General features: G+C 61.5%; 1 protein-coding gene across 2 annotated transcripts; it reads right to left on the bottom strand.

Moving 5' to 3' along the window:
* Positions 1–910: 910 nt before the first annotated feature.
* On the bottom strand, positions 911–14,316 carry NUF2 (NUF2 component of NDC80 kinetochore complex). Of its 2 annotated transcripts, none has more exons than XM_037035165.1 (14): positions 14,298–14,316; positions 12,401–12,543; positions 11,093–11,167; positions 10,355–10,431; positions 9,860–9,921; positions 9,321–9,418; positions 8,170–8,243; positions 7,847–7,943; positions 7,056–7,118; positions 6,388–6,525; positions 5,442–5,582; positions 4,557–4,732; positions 3,651–3,786; positions 911–1,238 (listed from the first exon to the last, which is right to left on the bottom strand). In XM_037035165.1, exons 2-14 carry the CDS (start codon positions 12,521–12,523, stop codon positions 1,104–1,106), a joined length of 1,395 nt encoding a protein of 464 aa, XP_036891060.1. In that variant the 5' UTR covers positions 12,524–12,543; positions 14,298–14,316; the 3' UTR covers positions 911–1,103. The 2 variants fall into 2 exon arrangements, with proteins under 2 accessions (XP_036891060.1, XP_036891059.1); XM_037035164.1 differs by lacking the exon at positions 14,298–14,316 and adding an exon at positions 14,232–14,291.
* Positions 14,317–16,002: the final 1,686 nt, after the last annotated feature.

The following is a 16,002-nucleotide window of genomic DNA, read 5'->3' as shown; positions in this document are numbered from 1 at the left end:
CACATTTCACCTGAGGAAGTTAGCTCCTCAGACGCATCACTGGCAAACGGTTCTCCCAGAGGGTGGGTTGTCTTCTCCTTTTGAAGGTGTGCGGCAGAGACTTGTTTCGTGTCGCTCCGTGGTTTGTCTCCCCTCCCCTGCCGGGGAGTTGTGCCTGGAGAGACGAGTCCTGTCCAGGGGCTCCCTGCCTGTTCTCTCCCACGTCTGTGGTCTCGGGTCCTACGCATACGCCTCTGCCCCACGTGGAGCCGGGTTGTGTGTGGTGCAAGGACACTGCAGAGGCCGTCTCCGCGGTGCCGGGCATCCCCACCCCAGCAGGGGACTGACCGCAGAGCCGAGTCCTGGGCCCTCCAGGCCACTGCCACAGTTTGGATCACTGTTGCTTTATAATGCGGTTTGACCGCAGGCTACCTGCACTTTGTCCTTGGAGCTGCCTTGGCTCTCTGGGGTCGTCTGTGGTGCCATCTGATTTGGGGGTGCGCTCACGGAGTTGCCCTGGGCGTAAGGACATTTTAACAGTAGTGCTTTCCAACCCACGAGCAAGGCACCGCCTTCCATCTATTTGCATCTCGTTCAGTTTTCCTTTGGCGTCTCATACCTCTTAGAGCGGGACTGTCACACGTTTTTCCCGGGGCCCCGTCAGCCTCGAGGTTGCCTTCAAAGGCCCGAAACAGTTTCAGCACTGTGTAAATGGGACTGCTCCTTAACTGTTAAGCAGGCGACCGGGAGGCGGCTGTGGCCCCGGGGAGAGCGAGGCTGGCATCCGTGGCAGAGGGCAAGTCCTTTGCCTCCCCGGCTCACTTTATTCCCAGGTATTCCACACTTTTTGAGGCAACTGTAAGTGGGGCCACTCGCCTCGCTTCCCTCTGACCCACCGCTGGGAACGGGAACCGACACGGGCGGCCGAGGCCGAACGGATGCAGGGCTTTATTGTGGGGTCAGCAGGGTCCACACCAACGCACCGCCCTCCAGACCACCTCCGGGAGCCCCCGAGAAACAGCCCCCTCGGCTCTGTTGGCTCCTCCCACTCACTGCAGCCTCCGTCCCCCCAGAACGGCCCACGGCAGCACCAGCTGCGTGCACGGACACAGCCCCCGCGTCGGTCAGGTGGGCAGCCTGGCCATCCTCCTCCTCAGCTCAGCCGTCTTCTCCTCCAGCTCGGCGCAGCCTTCCTGCGCCGCCTTCTCGACGCCCTCGTGGTACTTCTCCAGAGCCCCTTTCAAGGCCAGAAGTATTTCCTGAGGGAAACGAGAGGCAGTTGGTCCACGCGGCAGCCTCAACGAAACACAGGCTACCAGAGTCCCCAGTGTGGTGCAGTTACTATTCTGAGGCCTGATGTCCTCTGTGTGTGCACACGTGTCCACTCCCACTAACACTCCACCCTGCGGGCAGGACGGCACGTGGGCAAAGCCGCCCCTAAGAGTTGGGAGCTCTTACTGTCCTGGAACCCACGCCGTTCAAAGCGGGGCATGAACGTCGGCATGGGTTCCAGGACAGTAAGAAAACACCTCCGCGTCGGCGCCCCCCATTTACTGGGCGGACGTGCACCCCGGTGACTGGGAGCTGCTAGACGCTCTACTCGTGACCCGGTCATCATTGCAGAGACGTGGGGACAGATTTCCCAAGAAATCGAGGGACCCGAGGGCTGCGCCGCTGCCGTGTAGCGCGGTCCGAGCCGGCGGGCCAGGCGGCTGTACGGGCAACAGCACGTGGGCACACAGACCCTCGTGGATGCGTGGAGAGTCACGAGAAAACGAAAGCACAGCAGCTTTTAGGCTGAATATAACTTCTCTCATACTTACTGATGCATTTTCCACTTTTTTAAAGGAAAACACATCAAATGGGTTTATCATTATTGTTACTGTGGATTTAGAGAGAGAGGAGCATCGGTTTGTGTTTCCGCTCACTGACACACCAGTGGCTGATTCTTGTGCTGCCCTGACCCCACAACCTCGGTGACGGGGACGACGCTCCCACCAACTGAGCCACCCGGCCAGGGCCACCTCTGATATTTGGTTGTGCCCTTTTCTTACACAGAATGCTCAGATGTCGCTGCGAGAACAAGTGGGACCTGGTAACAGGGGTGTTTCACCCCTGAAATGACAGAGCGCCCCTTTTCCAGCGGGAGGAGAGGGTAGCAGGCGGGTCTGCTGTCCTCAACTCTAAGGGCCAAGCCCGTCCTGAAACCTGCACGCTGCTCCTGGGGGTGCTGCAGGCGAGGCTGGGACCAGCAGGAGGCGCCGCAGACCTGGTGCAGGAGGCGAGCAGGGGCCGAACGCACCCTCGGGGTCGGACGGTGCAGGAGCAGCCGCCTGTGCGAGCGCTTCAAGGCTCTACAGCTGGGCCGGCGGGGGGGGGGGGGGGGNGGGCCGGCGGGGGGGGCGGGGGGGGCGGGGGTGTGAACCATCGGGAAAATACACCAGAAAAACCGTAAAGCCTCATTTCTTAAATCTTGCAGGAAAATAAGGTGGATTAGTTACTACTGTGTGTAAATACCCTTTAAAAAATTAGCACATCCAGCACCTACTATCAATTCTATCGATTTAACTTCTGTAGGGTGTGTGTGTGTACACACGTGTATATGTATGTACACGTGTGTGTATGTGTATGCATGNGACGCTCCCACCAACTGAGCCACCCGGCCAGGGCCACCTCTGATATTTGGTTGTGCCCTTTTCTTACACAGAATGCTCAGATGTCGCTGCGAGAACAAGTGGGACCTGGTAACAGGGGTGTTTCACCCCTGAAATGACAGAGCGCCCCTTTTCCAGCGGGAGGAGAGGGTAGCAGGCGGGTCTGCTGTCCTCAACTCTAAGGGCCAAGCCCGTCCGGCCGTTCTGAAACCCGCACGCTGCTCCTGGGGGTGCTGCAGGCGAGGCTGGGACCAGCAGGAGGCGCCGCAGACCTGGTGCAGGAGGCGAGCAGGGGCCGAACGCACCCTCAGGGTCGGACGGTGCAGGAGCAGCCGCCTGTGCGAGCGCTTCAAGGCTCTACAGCTGGGCCGGCCGGGGGGGCGGGGGGGGCGGGGGTGTGAACCATAGGGAAAATACACCAGAAAAACCGTAAAGCCTCGTTTCTTAAATCTTGCAGGAAAATAAGGTGGATTAGTTACTACTGTGTGTAAATACCCTTTAAAAAATTAGCACATCCAGCACCTACTATCGATTCTATCGATTTAACTTCTGTAGGGTGTGTGTGTGTGTGTACACACATGTGTATATGTATGTACACGTGTGTGTATGTGTATGCATGTGTGTGTGTGTGTGCACACTAAACGAGCGGCTGACACACTCTGGTGGTGAGAGATCCCGCCTGGCCAGATAAAGGGGCAGCTGGTGCCCGTCCGAACCAGCGCTCCCCCGAGGCCTGCCCTCCGGCACAAGGCCCCACAGGCGGTGGTGACCCCCCAGTGTCCCAGGCAGCATCTCAGGTGTACTCAGCACTGAGGATAAGACGTGCTTCTGAGGAAGCAGACTTTTTTAGAGGACATCACTTGAAGTCATGATCTAAGTTCATTTATCAAAAAATGCAGAACTGCCACGGACTCTGAGGGGCCAGTCCACACCCAGAAGGCGCTGACTGCAGGGCCTGGCCCAGTGACCCTGTGAACGCGAGAGGCAACCTGGGGTCAGCTCCTCGTCAACACTCACCTGGGACCTCAGCTTCTCCCTGTCAGTCGTCTCTCTCAGCTGCTGGATGGCAGCTCTGATCTTCTGGGTCTCCTGACTGGTCGTGGCTATCCGCTCGTGGACGGCCCCTCTTTTCTCCTGCACTCTGTTGCAGTCTCTAAAGAGGAGAGACCCCCAAGCTGTGACCCCTACGGCATCTACGAAGGCAACGCCTCGCTCTGACTTCCACCCCGGGGCTGGCCTGCGTCTGGCACCCACGGCCTCTTCTCTGGGCAACAGCGAGCAGAGACCCCAGAGCGGCGCAACGTGCTGTCGGGGCCGCCGGCCACATGGGCTCCACAGCCACGGCCTCTGCCCAACGTGCACCCGCCCAGCAGCTTGGCCGAGAATCTGAGTCCCCAGGCTCAGCCCTTTGCCTGGTGGCAGGAGGAAGAACAAAGGGCACGAGCCCACGACGCCCAGCGCTCCTTTGAGAGGCTCACGGGGGCATCTCGGATGGCCCAGGGCCTCGGCTGTTCTGAACACTCACTGAGACCACAGGGGGGAGCCCCCACCCAGGAAACCCCAGAAAACTGCCCAGTGATGACAGATGTCATCGCAGTTCTGATCTGGACACCGAGACAAGACCTTTTCTCAGGCCACAGGCTCCAGGGGAGGCCACGGCCGGCGCGACTGGGAGGCGGACGGGCCGGGCGGCGTGGCGGACCCCCGGCCCTCCAGGGAATCACGCAGACTCCGGAACCGTGACCACCGGAAGAAATACCCAGCTCCCGAAACCTCTGAGCCTAGATGTGCACCCTGGGAGCACCACTGACTCAGCTGCAGCTGCCACCCAGTGGGGACACGAACAGCCCCAGGCAGGCCCCGGCCCAAGGCGGACCCGTGGGCCCCCCAGCGCCGAGCGGGGAGGCGGAGAGAGGGCCGTACTCGATCACCGCGCGCTTGTACTGCTTCACGTCCTCGTGCTTCTTGTTGATCCTGAACTGCATCGTGGCGAGCTTCTCCTTCTTCGCATTCACCAGTCTTCGCAGGGCATTCTCCTCGGCCTTCAGCTTCTTCAGATCCGACTCGCCGCTCTCAATCTGGTCCTCCAAGTTCAGGTTCTGCGTGCCAGGAGAGGGACTCAGTCACACGGCCAGCAGGGGGTGCTCAAACAGCACGGACGACACACGTGTAGAAGCTACAGGCAAAAACTGCTGTCCTGACAGGAGATGCAGTGGTTTGTGCCCGGCACCCACGGGGCAGGCAGACTGCATGGCGGGGACACGGAGGCACGGGCATCTTGGGTCGCTCCACGAGCAAGGACAGGGGCAGGGTGCGTACGAGACCCACCTGAGGCAGGAGTGGGGGCTGAGCGGAGGGGAGGGGGGTGCGGGGAGGAGGGGCCCACAGTGGTCAGAAGTGGGAACCTCCACGCTGTCCCACAGGCCATGCAGTGGGGACAGATACCTCGGGCATCGCCTCTCCAGCCCTCCCGGTCCCTCACACAGGAAACCTTGTCCTGCACGGTGACCAACCCTGGGGACAGGTGGGTGAGGATGTAAAGGGAGAGGATTTTCATGTTCACAGCTGAGAAAGTGAGCGCACATGGCCCTGGCTCCCAGCCGCACCAGGTGTCTCGTGGGCCCCTGCTGCTCGGAGGATCGTTCTGCTGTTTGAGTGGAAACCCGTCCTTTCCCTGAAACCCGGGGTGAGGCAGGCCGCGCCGAGTGGGCGGGGGCCTCTTCTTCCCCACACACAGGGGGCGGCACGGGAGACTACAGCTCATCCCGGGAACGGACACACGGGACTCCACAGCGGGGCGGAGCGCACCTCCTTCAGGACGCCGGCCAGCCTGTCCCGGTCCTCGGCCAGGTCCTGTATTTTCTTCTGATACAGCTGCACCTCCAGCTGGCAGGAAGGCAGGCCGTCCACCGAGTCCCGGTAGAGCTCGTACTTCTCCATCACCTCTTGCTTCAAAGGAGAACACAGAGCCCGGTGTGGTGGCCTCACCCGGGGGGCTGCCAGGGCTGGCGTCAGCTCTGAGGGCACGTGGGGCCACCCGAGGCCGGGTCAGGAGCGCCACACCAGCATGACCTCCCGCTGACCCGCACTGCTCTCTGCAGCTTCTGGGTCTGCGAGCTTAATGTAAAAATCCAGCCCAGATCAAGATCACACAAACGCTCTCCTAAAATTGCTAAGTGTTTTTTTAATGTTTAACCGAGTTATTGTTTATTTTCACACCCACATCCTGCACCCTCGGCCCGGCACTCCTCTGCGTGCAGACTCCAGGGGTGCCCCCCACACCCCTCCTCACCGACCGGGAAGCACCCTCTGCCGTCTCCTGGGCACTTCTGTCCGTGGTGCTTTAACAGATGTTCTCTGGAGCGGTTTTACATTCCCCGTGGAACCGAGCAGAACAGACAGAGCGACCGCCCACCTGCGTCTGGCCCCACGCAGAGCCCACGCAGCTTCACTGCACACTAGCATTTGCTGCCACACTGGCGTGTCACACAGTGTAACACAACAACAACGTGTCATGGCAACACATCAGCGTAACAGCAAATGCTGACCCTCGCTCCTTTGGAAGCACCCACATCTCAGAGCGCACCCAGGGGAGCCCGGAAGCGTGCACGCATGAAAGGCCCCAAAACACCACGTCCACGCCGGCAGCAACCGTGGACAGAGTGAGCACACGGACGGGCGTGCCCATGATCTGGGCCCCCGGAAAGCAGCACAGGTTGAACTAGAAACTCATCACGGTAAAAAGGAAACTCACCCTAGAATTTTTAAGCTTCTGGACTGTGTCTTTCATTTTTTCTTTATAATTCTTTAACTTCTCTGGAGAATCCACAATTTTGGTTTTCAGAGTCTCCTGTACTTCTTTCAAAGACACCACTGACAATCTCAGTTCATTCTGGGGAGGAAACGCCTCTCAGTGTCGGCTGCAGCAACAAACTCGGCGACTTCCCCCTTCCCCCATTCGGGCAAGGGGCCTGGACCGACCAGGCTGGGCCCCACGCCACGCGTGGGGTGAGGTTAAGAGGCGCCCCTGCTTTCTGTCTAAAGCTCCCACTCGGATCCAGGCCTCAAGCCAAGCTCCCCAGTCCCACACACGGGGCCATCCCTCCCGTCCCGTCCCGCGTACTGGCCACACTGGTGGGGGCGGGGTCAGCGTGTCCCTCTGCACTGCCCAACTGAGACCCTGTGACCTGCCCGACCACTCCAGCCCCCAGTCAGCGGGGCGAGGGCCGAGCCACGTGGGGGTGTGACCGGTCGCCTTCCTCTCCCGGGCCCTGGCAGAGCGACCGCACGGAGCAGGCGCTGGGAGAGGCTGGGTCTCACTCTGAGGAAGGACACGGGAAACGCCCGACCGCGACGCCCCTGGCTCCACGTTCCGCCCTCACTGTCTGCCCTCAACGCCGCCCACACGGAGGGCGCTTTTACCAAGTGCCTGGTTCTCTCCGACAGGTCGGCCTTCTTCTGGGCGTTGCGCTCCTGCAGCAGCGTCTAAGGAAGAGAGCGAACAACCGTTTTCCAGTGACCCGGAGCCAGAGGCCAGCGCTGCCTGCTCAACTCCTCGTGGAGCAGAGACGCGAGTAAAGGGTCAGACTCTGCGTGTGCGTGTGAGCAAGGCCCTGGCCGCTGGGACCTGCAGTTCCCGGCCGAGTCCACAGAAGAGCACAAGCCTTTATGCACTGACGCCTCAGGAGCCCCGGCTGAAAGCAAGTGCAGACTTCCTGCTAAACACAGGACAGCCATGTGAGCACTTGCCCACTGGGCCCCAGAGACGCACACCTCGGACAAGGCCCGCGGGCAGCCTGGGGTGCTGTCCCAGGAGGACTTGGGCACAGTGCCCACCGTTCGTCACAGCGAGTGCCGAAGGCAGGGAGCAGGGCTCACACTGGACCCGAGCTCCCGAGCTCCCGTGAGGTGAGTGACAGGCAGACGCTGCACTTCCAGCTCTCGGGAAACGTTCAAGTGTCCAGAGCCTGTGGGGTTGGCTGCAGTGTCCAGAGTGCCAGCGCAGTTAGGGACAGCAAGGCTGGACCGAGCACAGCCCTCCAAAGTCCCAGTCTACAGACAGTGTGTGACTTTGGCACCACCAGCGACAAGGTGGTCAGACAGGGCTGACGGAGTTGCATGTCCCTTGGCAGACAGTGTTCCCTCTCAGGGTGCAAGCCCTGCCCTGCCCCCCATAACGCCCTGGGCAAGTCAAGGTCTCCAGCAACAGGTACCGTCTTCTGCCGGAAGTCCTGGTTCAGCAGCTGCTGCAGCTCCTGGATCTCATCCGACAGCTGCTGGAACTCCGCCTGCTCTTCGGCTGGAACGGAACTGACCACACATGGCGTCGGCCACCACGCGCCAGAGGCTCCACCCTGCAGGGCCCTCGGACGCACTCCCCGGGCTCCCCGCCCGCATGGGGACTGTCTCCCCACTGCCGCCCCCACCCTCCTCAGCCCAGCCCACAGAGGACCCGCCTGCCCCTGCCTCTCCCACAGGAGGGTCCCAACTGGTCTCCGAACGTCGCTTCGACTTCACCTGTTCCTTCCCCACTTACTCGAGTTTCTCCAGCTTCATCAGCGCCTCCTGGTGCGCCGCGTTCAGCTGCTGCATTCTGTCCACCGAGGATTTCTGCAAAGCGATTCCCGTGACTTCACGTGAACACTTCTCAACAGTCAGGACGCGTTTAAAAACCGCCAGTCCAGCCTGCAGCTCCCTCACCAGGGGCCGCACACACAGGCTGAACCAGAGCTCTTCCCCGAAGCCTTGGGAAGCTAAATCACAACACGGCGGTCCCAGTGCCGAGTACAGCGGCATCTCCCTCAGCCCAGGTGACAGCTGGGGGAGCGTCGCAGCGGGCGTCAGGGCTGCGTCTCACAAACAAGAGGAAACCAGCCAGGTCACGTGTGCACACGTGTGGGCTTGGAGCGCACGCGGCGCCAGGAGGTGCAGGCTCAGCATGACCCCTGCGAGGGCACGTCCACTGACCCCAGGCCCAGTGTGGCTGGGGCGCACATTCTGACCATCGGGCCCCCCAGGCTTCTCTGAGGGCACAGCCCGCCCTGAGGACAGAAGGTCTGCACCTCCCCGAGCACCTGACTGTGATGGAGAGAGTTTCTCTGTGATCCCCCTGGACAGAGCCCTGCGGCTGGACAAACGTCCAGCACGACAAACAGCAAATCCCCTCATAGGGCCATCGGGAAGCACAGGCCTCGAGCCCCGAGGACCTCCAGAGCGTCGGGGAGAGAGGGGTCCCCACTGTTCCCTTCCCTACACTTCCTGGTGCGGGGACAGACTCCTCAGCACAGACTGGAACAGGAGACGCGGCCTCTGCCCGACGCTGCTGAGTCCCAGAGGAAACCTCACTCGGAGTCGCACTCGGGGAACAGAAACCTGCGTCCTCCTCTAAGTCGAGGTGTCAGACTCGTCTTCACCGGGGTCACATCAACCTCGCAGTTGCCTTCAAAGGGCCGGATGTAGTGTCAACTCCTTAACGGCTAAGGAGCAGTTGCATCTTTCCCGTCCTGAAGTTACTCCGGCCCTTTGAAGCACCCGTGAGACTGGTGAGGCCCCCGGTGAACGTGAGTTTGACGCCGGTGAGAACAGACTGGGTTCCACCTGGATGAGCTTGAACCATTGCAAAACAGGTCACAGTCCACACACGACGCTGCTCATCCGCTGTGCGACCCCCAAACACCCCCAACCTACGTATTGCCAGAGGAACTCCATGTACGTCTCCCGGCACGCCTCCCGGAAGTGGATGAAGTTGATGATGCCGCTCAGGAACCGGCAGGTCCGCTTGGCTTCTGGAACACAGAGCGAGGCCCCCGTGGGACTCCCCGGAACCGGGACCCTCCGGGCCCCCCGTGCACTCTCCCCACAGGGACAGAACCAAGCTGGGTGCGAGGTGCCGCCCTCCGAGGGCCCAAAGTTCGCTCGACTCAGAGACCAGGATTCTCTTCGTGCCTGGGACCCAAGAAGAGGGGAGCCACTTCCGCCCAGGAGAGCATGACAGGAGCCAACTTCCCCTCGTTTCTCCAGCAGCCAGAACGCCAGGCCCCCGGACTGTGAGCAGGCGACCGAGGACAGCGGCCCCCAGGGGAGCCCTGGAGGTGAGCGGCCCGCAGACTGAACAGCCTCTGCTGGACGACACCCCAGCACCAGGTGCGAGGCAGCCCACCCTGCAGTAGCGGCACCCTTTCCCCCTGGGGTCTCCACAGAGGGGACGCGTGCGGCTCCGCACTCACTTGGGTACAGGATGTCTGCCGTCTCGAAGTCGTTCACGCGGCAGATGGGCAGGAACGAGTTCCTGGAGGGCGCAGGGGAGACCATGCTCAGAGGCGCACTGCACGCCACACATGCCACCAAGGCGAGAAACAGCTCTGCATGTGCAAGACCCCTGGACGCGTCCTGCACACAGAGGACCACGCCCAACGTCCACCAAGCAGCACTGAAGGTCCCCTCCTGCCCGACCCGTGTGCACACCTAGCTGTGGTGACAGACCAGAGACAACGCGTGGTACTCAGGTGGCTCGGGGGCTGTGGAAGAGCGCAGAGGCCTCCCACAGCTGCCCGGCCACACCGTGGGTGGACGCTGCCTCAGGTGGGCCGGGACCTGTGAGTGCTAGGTGGGTGCTGCCCTGACCACACTCGGGGCGGGGTGGGAGACGGCGGGAGCTCCTCCCCACAGAGACCGCGACCTGAGGACAGAGCAGCACCAGGCAGACGGGCCGCCCCACTCACAGGTAGATGAACAGGTTGCTGACGGGCAGGAAGCCTTCCATCAGATGTGGGTACATGACGTCCGAGTTCACCGGCATCTACAGGAGAAACAGGGACTCTGGGCCACACCGACCCCACAAAGTGGGGAAATCTCCTACCTGGAGAACCCTCGGTCTCAGAGCAAGAGGGAGTCGTGCTGACTTCCTGGGGAAGGGTAAGTGCCCCCCAAAGCCAGATGCGCCGAGACCAGCGCCGCCATCAGTGTCGGTGACTCTAGGGTCACTGGGGTGCTCACGAGGGTCCCTGCAGGAGACAGGGCAGGGGCTGGTTCCGCCACCTGCTCCCTGGGCACGGTGCCGCCTGCCCATCCAGGCACAGATGGAGCCTCAGCCAGGGCTCCCGAGTGACACCAGGGACACCGACTGACACTCTGTCTCAGTGCATCTTCCAAAGATGCACCAATGAGAATCGGGGCCTTCCTGCCAGAACCCCCTGCCCTGTGAGGGCTCCGCTGCCGAGCGTTCAGCCCCGGCGCCACCACCCACCCGGCCTGGGGCCCAACCCAAACCAGTCCCTGTGGACTGGCCTCCAGCCCGCAGGTGGGGACACCCGCACCGCTTTGGTGACGTGAGTCCTCTGTTTCTCGTCTGCCTGAAGCCGTCAGTATGAGACCCCGCTGTGCCTGAGACGCGTGTCAAGGTGACATGTCACAGAAGCCTCCCCTGTCCCAGCCACCCCCACCCCCGAACGAGCACCCACCATGTAGAAGTGCTCCAGGCGCGTGCCGTACACCATCTGCAGGGCGCGCAGGTAGATCATGTGCAGGACCTCGGGCTGCGGGGACAAGCTTCCCTTAGTGACTCGGACACGCCCCCACGGCAGGGCCCTCGCAGCAGAGGGCCAGACCGACGCCTTGCAATGGCCCCGGTAACACTGCCCTCCATCGCTGCACATTCTGGAGCCCGTGTGCTCGCCGGTTCACTCAGAAGCAGCAAGGGGTCGGCAAGGTGGGCTGCTCAAGCTCACAGGTAAGAGTGAGCCTGCCTGAATGCAGCAACACCCCCACCAGGATGGGGGAGGGTCAGTCTTCCACAGGGGGGTCCAGCCTGTGGTGACCGGGGGACCCCGGGGCGTTCTGTCCTTAGAAAAGGGAAAGGCCGCCCGCCATGCAGACCCCAGGCAGTGCGGTGTCCTCAGGTGAGCCCGGTGAGGGGGATGTAAAGGTCAGAGGGCAGGACAGGACTTCTGGGGGTCTCGTCCTCTGCCGTTCCGGTTGATCCCTTTTACAGCGGGAAAGGGGGGAGAGGGAGAGAAGCATGGATGTGCGAGAGACACGGCTGGGCTGCCTCCGCACGCGCCCCAGGGGGGAAGCGAGCTGGCGACCTCCTGGTCCGAGGGGCGAGCCCGGGCGAGCCCACGGGCAGGGGCATCAGCTGCTCCCCAGCGCTGCCTGCGGGACCCGCACAGTCCGTGGGCTCGTTTACCGTGAGAGCCGCCCTTTCACGTTACAGAGTTAAAGAAACCCCGAGATCAGAAGGTCATGAAACCAGGTCAGCCTGCGTCATCGCTTCAAGACCAGCGAGGGAAGCCCCCACAACTTTGGGGCTTTCGGTGGCAGGAGAGCAGTTCGTCTCCGCGTGCCACCCCCCCAGGCAAGAAGAGCATCTATCAGAGCCAGTCGCCCCCCCCAGGGGCGGAGCATGGGAGGATCATTAACCCTGAGCCTCCGAGGAGGGTTGTTTCTCCCACTGTTTGTGCTTCGGTCCCCCTGAAGGAGTTCCCTGCAGACCCCACCAGCAACCCCCCAGAGCACCCTCAAGACAACGGGAAATCTGATGCAGGCAGGTGTGTCTGTGGTTCCACGGCCTTTTCTTCCTGAAGACAATGACCAGGTCAGAGAACGGAATTCCCAGTGGAATACAGCAGTCACCCTGAGCGGACTCCCTCACTCAGAGGTGGGGGGGGGGGGGCGCNACATCGAGGGGGGGGGGGGGGGGGGCGCTGTGCATTGAAACCACTGGCCTGGGCCAGAGCGTGTGTCTGGGGCGCCAGGCTCGCCCCTCTCACCTTCGGGTTAGGGTAAAGGTCACTCTTGGAGAGGTTTTTGCCGTCGGCCCCCGTTAAGATTTTGTTGCGAACGTGGGTCACTATCTCAGCCACATTGTATCTGGGGAAAGACAAGGTCTCCATCCCGGGAGTCTCCCACGGGCCTAGAGAGAGAAGAGCAGGTCAGAGGCGGAGAACACGGCAGCGAGATGCCCCGCAGTCAAAACCAGTCGTCAAAACTGCAGTGTCGCTGGGGCCAGAAACCCGGCCTGGAGCCCTGCGTGACGTCACAACGCTGGTTGCTGTTTGTGGCATTGTGACGTCACGGAACACTAGACTGCCCTTCGAGGCCCCCTTCTTGGCAGCAGCCGCCGCCACCACCCAGAGGGCAGCACCTGTCAGGGTCCCTAAGGACCCCGCTCCCTAGGACAGCACGGCCCCAGAGCTCCGCTGTGCGCATGCTCAGTGATGCAAGCGACACGACCGACCCCGGTTCTGGAACTGGTTGCTTTCGGCCCCTGGTGTGCCTCGGAGAAGCTGGGTGGAGAAACCCCTCGGGTGAGCGTGGGGAGCTGGCCTGCCCGGCGGGAGGTGACTCCCCGGCTCCGCCCCAACACCGAGGCGGACTCCTCCGTAGTCATTCACGACTCCCCACCCGGTGGTCTGCTCCTTAGGGACGTCGTCCTCCGGCTGCGTGGCCACCCGTCACTGCGACTTCTGCCCCCGGCTCTGTTTCTAGGCACAGGCGCACAGGACACCCTGGCCCTGTCCACACGAGGCCACCGAAGAGAGCGGTCCCGCCTCTGCTCAGCTGCCTGGTCTCAGCTCGGCCACGGTGAACGTCACCACTCCGCTCGCTTCCATGTGAGACAAACTCGTCAATGTCTCCTTGAAATGTGACGCTGACACCGAGCACGACAGTGCAAGGCGGGAGGCCGCTCGGACCCTGCTCACCCCACGGGGGACCAGACAGACACACGGGCACAGCTGGGTCGGCGCGGCCTCGGGACTGCGGGGCCTTGCGCGCGGGGTCGTTGCCTGAGCGGGCGGCGCCAACCCGCTTTCCCTCCGCAGCCGACAGGCCCGTCCGCTAGGGGGCGTCTGCTGCGTAAGCGCGCGTTCCTTTCCCCCGTCGTTGCGGCGGACCAGCCGCAGAGAAGAGACCCGCCCTGGGAGAATCGGCAGGAACGCCGCTCGCTCCTATGAAAGGAGCCCCGCGGGGCTGCGGGGCGGGACCGGACGGCCCGACCGCCCGCAGGTGTGACCCCGTCCCCGGCGCCGCCCCGCCCACCACGCCGATTCCGAGCTTTCCCCGCGTTCCCACACCCCCCGCCTCGGACCACCCCACGTCCGGTTCCCTGGGGATCCGAGGCCTGGACGCGCCTCCCGCACCCAGTTTCCGCCTTTGACAGAGCTCGGTTCCGACCGGCTCGTGGGGGGCGGGGGGCAAGTACCGACGGGCCTCGCTTTATCGCGCGGCGCCTCGTTGCGCTTCGCAGGGATCGGGTTTCTCCCCCAAACCGCAGGCGGCAGGAAGGCGAGGGCTCCACGGCAGCAGTCCCTCCCCTGGACGGCTGGGCCCGCCCCGATCACTCCGGGTCCTCCCGTGGCCGCAACCCCTGCACGCAGCGAAGGAGCCGGCAAAAACGCTTCGGGACAAGGCGCAGCCGCACCTCCCGCCAGAGCGGGGCTTTCCCTCCCGAGGTTCGGCTGAGGCCGCGGTCCTAAGGCGACGTCGGCGCCCGGACCTGACCGGTTGCCTTCCGGAAGCGCCCCCACCGAGGACCGTGACTCGGCAGAGTCACCCGCCCCGCCCCCGAGGATGCCCCCGGCGGACCCCCGCCGCGCTCACCGCCTGCGCCGCCTCCGCCCCGGGAGACGCCAAGTCTGCAAAGAAACTACCCGCCAAGCCCCGCACCGTTGTCCTGTTTTGAAAGCGCCGCCGGCCCCTGGGGCCCCGCCCCTTCCGCCCACTTCCGGTAACGGTCGCGGCGGAGGCCGGTGGGGCTCAAAAGACTTCAGCTGCGCTGGCGGCTCAGGCTCTGGGCAGATGTTTGCTTTGTCGGCGTTTGTTGCAACCGGGCTCCGCAGGAAGTGGGGCGCGGCGGGCCAGGCCCGGGGGCGGGGGATGCTGCGACCTCGCTGATGGGTTCGTGGGTGTAAAAACCATCCGCGGTCCGGGATCGGACTGGGCTTCGCACAGCGTACCTGCAGTTAATTGCGAGTGGACAGCTAAGCAGGCTTAAGGCTTTCGAATACTTAGCGTTGCACTTAGTAGGTGCACGGGTATTTCCTGTTTTGTGTATAAGGTGGGGCTGCAGCTAAGCCATAGACGCACCAGGACTTAAAAAAGCAAATCTCGGGAACGTGGCGCATGCGCTGCGCAGCCACTGGGTGGCGCTGTTGCACCAACGTGAACCCGACACCTGGCAGTTTTCATTTCCTTGGCGCGTAAACAGTATCGAACACAGTGTTCCGGGTGGGACAATTGGTCTAAATGAAGTGGCTTTAAAACGCCTGGCCAGCTCTTGGGCTCAGGACGGGAGACGGCATTGGATTCGGGACACCTGTTAAGACCTGTCCACCTGCTCCATCCCGCCGCGTGTTCATTTTCACTCGTGGATTTCAGAACTGAGTCAAACAGCGTTTGAAGGACTCAGACGGAGTTTTTAGTTAGAAATGTTAAAATGCATGTCGTTGGCTAAGCTCATTTGGGATAAGCTGGAGACCAGGTCCAGGGAAGCCAAAATGGGGTGCGGTTGACTAACCCCACTGACGTCTTCTTGCTCAACTTTCACCCCGAGTTACATGATTTTATCATAAGCAGTAGAAAGAACCTTGGGAGTTAATGGCCCTTAGGAGTTGATGAAAATATTTGTCCAACGTGACTTTTTTAATATAATTTTTATGCTCTGGTTGTTTTAATAGCAGTTTTACCCTGCCCTGTGGTGTGTCCAGTTACTCCAGGGGGCTACTGAGGTTCTCGGGGGGAAAACATTAATGTTAGTGCATTTAATGTTAGGATTCATCATTTATCACACAAATTTTGAAAAGGGGGCAGTTTTAAAAAATGAAACCAAGAGCCCTGGCTGGCGTAATTCAGTGGATTGAGCACAGGCCTGCAAACCAGAGGATCGCGGTTCAATTCCCAGTCAGGGCACATGCCTGGGTTGCAGGCCAGTTCCCTGCAGGCCAACTCCCAGCAGGGGACACACGAAAGGCAACCATACATTGATGTCTCTCTCCCTCTCTCCTTCCCCTCTAAAGATAAATAAATAACATTTTTTAAAAAATGAAACCAAGGATGACAGTGTCACCAATCAGAAGCCTCGGGGAATAGCTGGCTTCCTGTCCTGTGGAGTCCCCTTATGCCCCGGTTTCTGTCACCAACAGTCAATCCAGGAGGAGCCCTGGGGGGGAATTGCTTCTAACCTCTCATCCACTTTTCACAGCTCTGAATCCTGTTTTCTCTCTCTCTCAAAAAAAAGGACTAGTTTTCTCAAAACATTTCTGTGTAAATAACACGTAAACCAAGTAACATCTAATTTCCTCCTTAGTACCGGGACAAAAAAAGTCAAGTTTTCCCCTCCCCCCCCCCCCATTTTTTAAGCAGGCTCAACCTG

Source organism: Sturnira hondurensis, unplaced genomic scaffold (genome assembly GCF_014824575.4).
Source record: "Sturnira hondurensis isolate 20B ecotype Veracruz unplaced genomic scaffold, ASM1482457v3 Scaffold0022215, whole genome shotgun sequence".
Lineage (NCBI taxonomy): Eukaryota > Metazoa > Chordata > Mammalia > Chiroptera > Phyllostomidae > Sturnira > Sturnira hondurensis.
The sequence above is the reverse complement of the archived record's forward strand: the minus strand, read 5'-3'. Positions and strand labels throughout refer to the sequence as shown.

Coding starts and splice junctions, on each gene's coding strand:
- NUF2 (XM_037035165.1), bottom strand. CDS start 12,523: ATGGAGACCTTGTCTTTCCCCAGATACAATGTGGCTGAGATAGTGACC. Junction 8,244..9,320: donor TGGAGTTCCTCTGGCAATAC/GTAGGTTGGGGG, acceptor ATCGCTTTGCAG/AAATCCTCGGTGGACAGAAT. Junction 6,526..7,055: donor CGGAGAGAACCAGGCACTTG/GTAAAAGCGCCC, acceptor TTTCCTCCCCAG/AATGAACTGAGATTGTCAGT.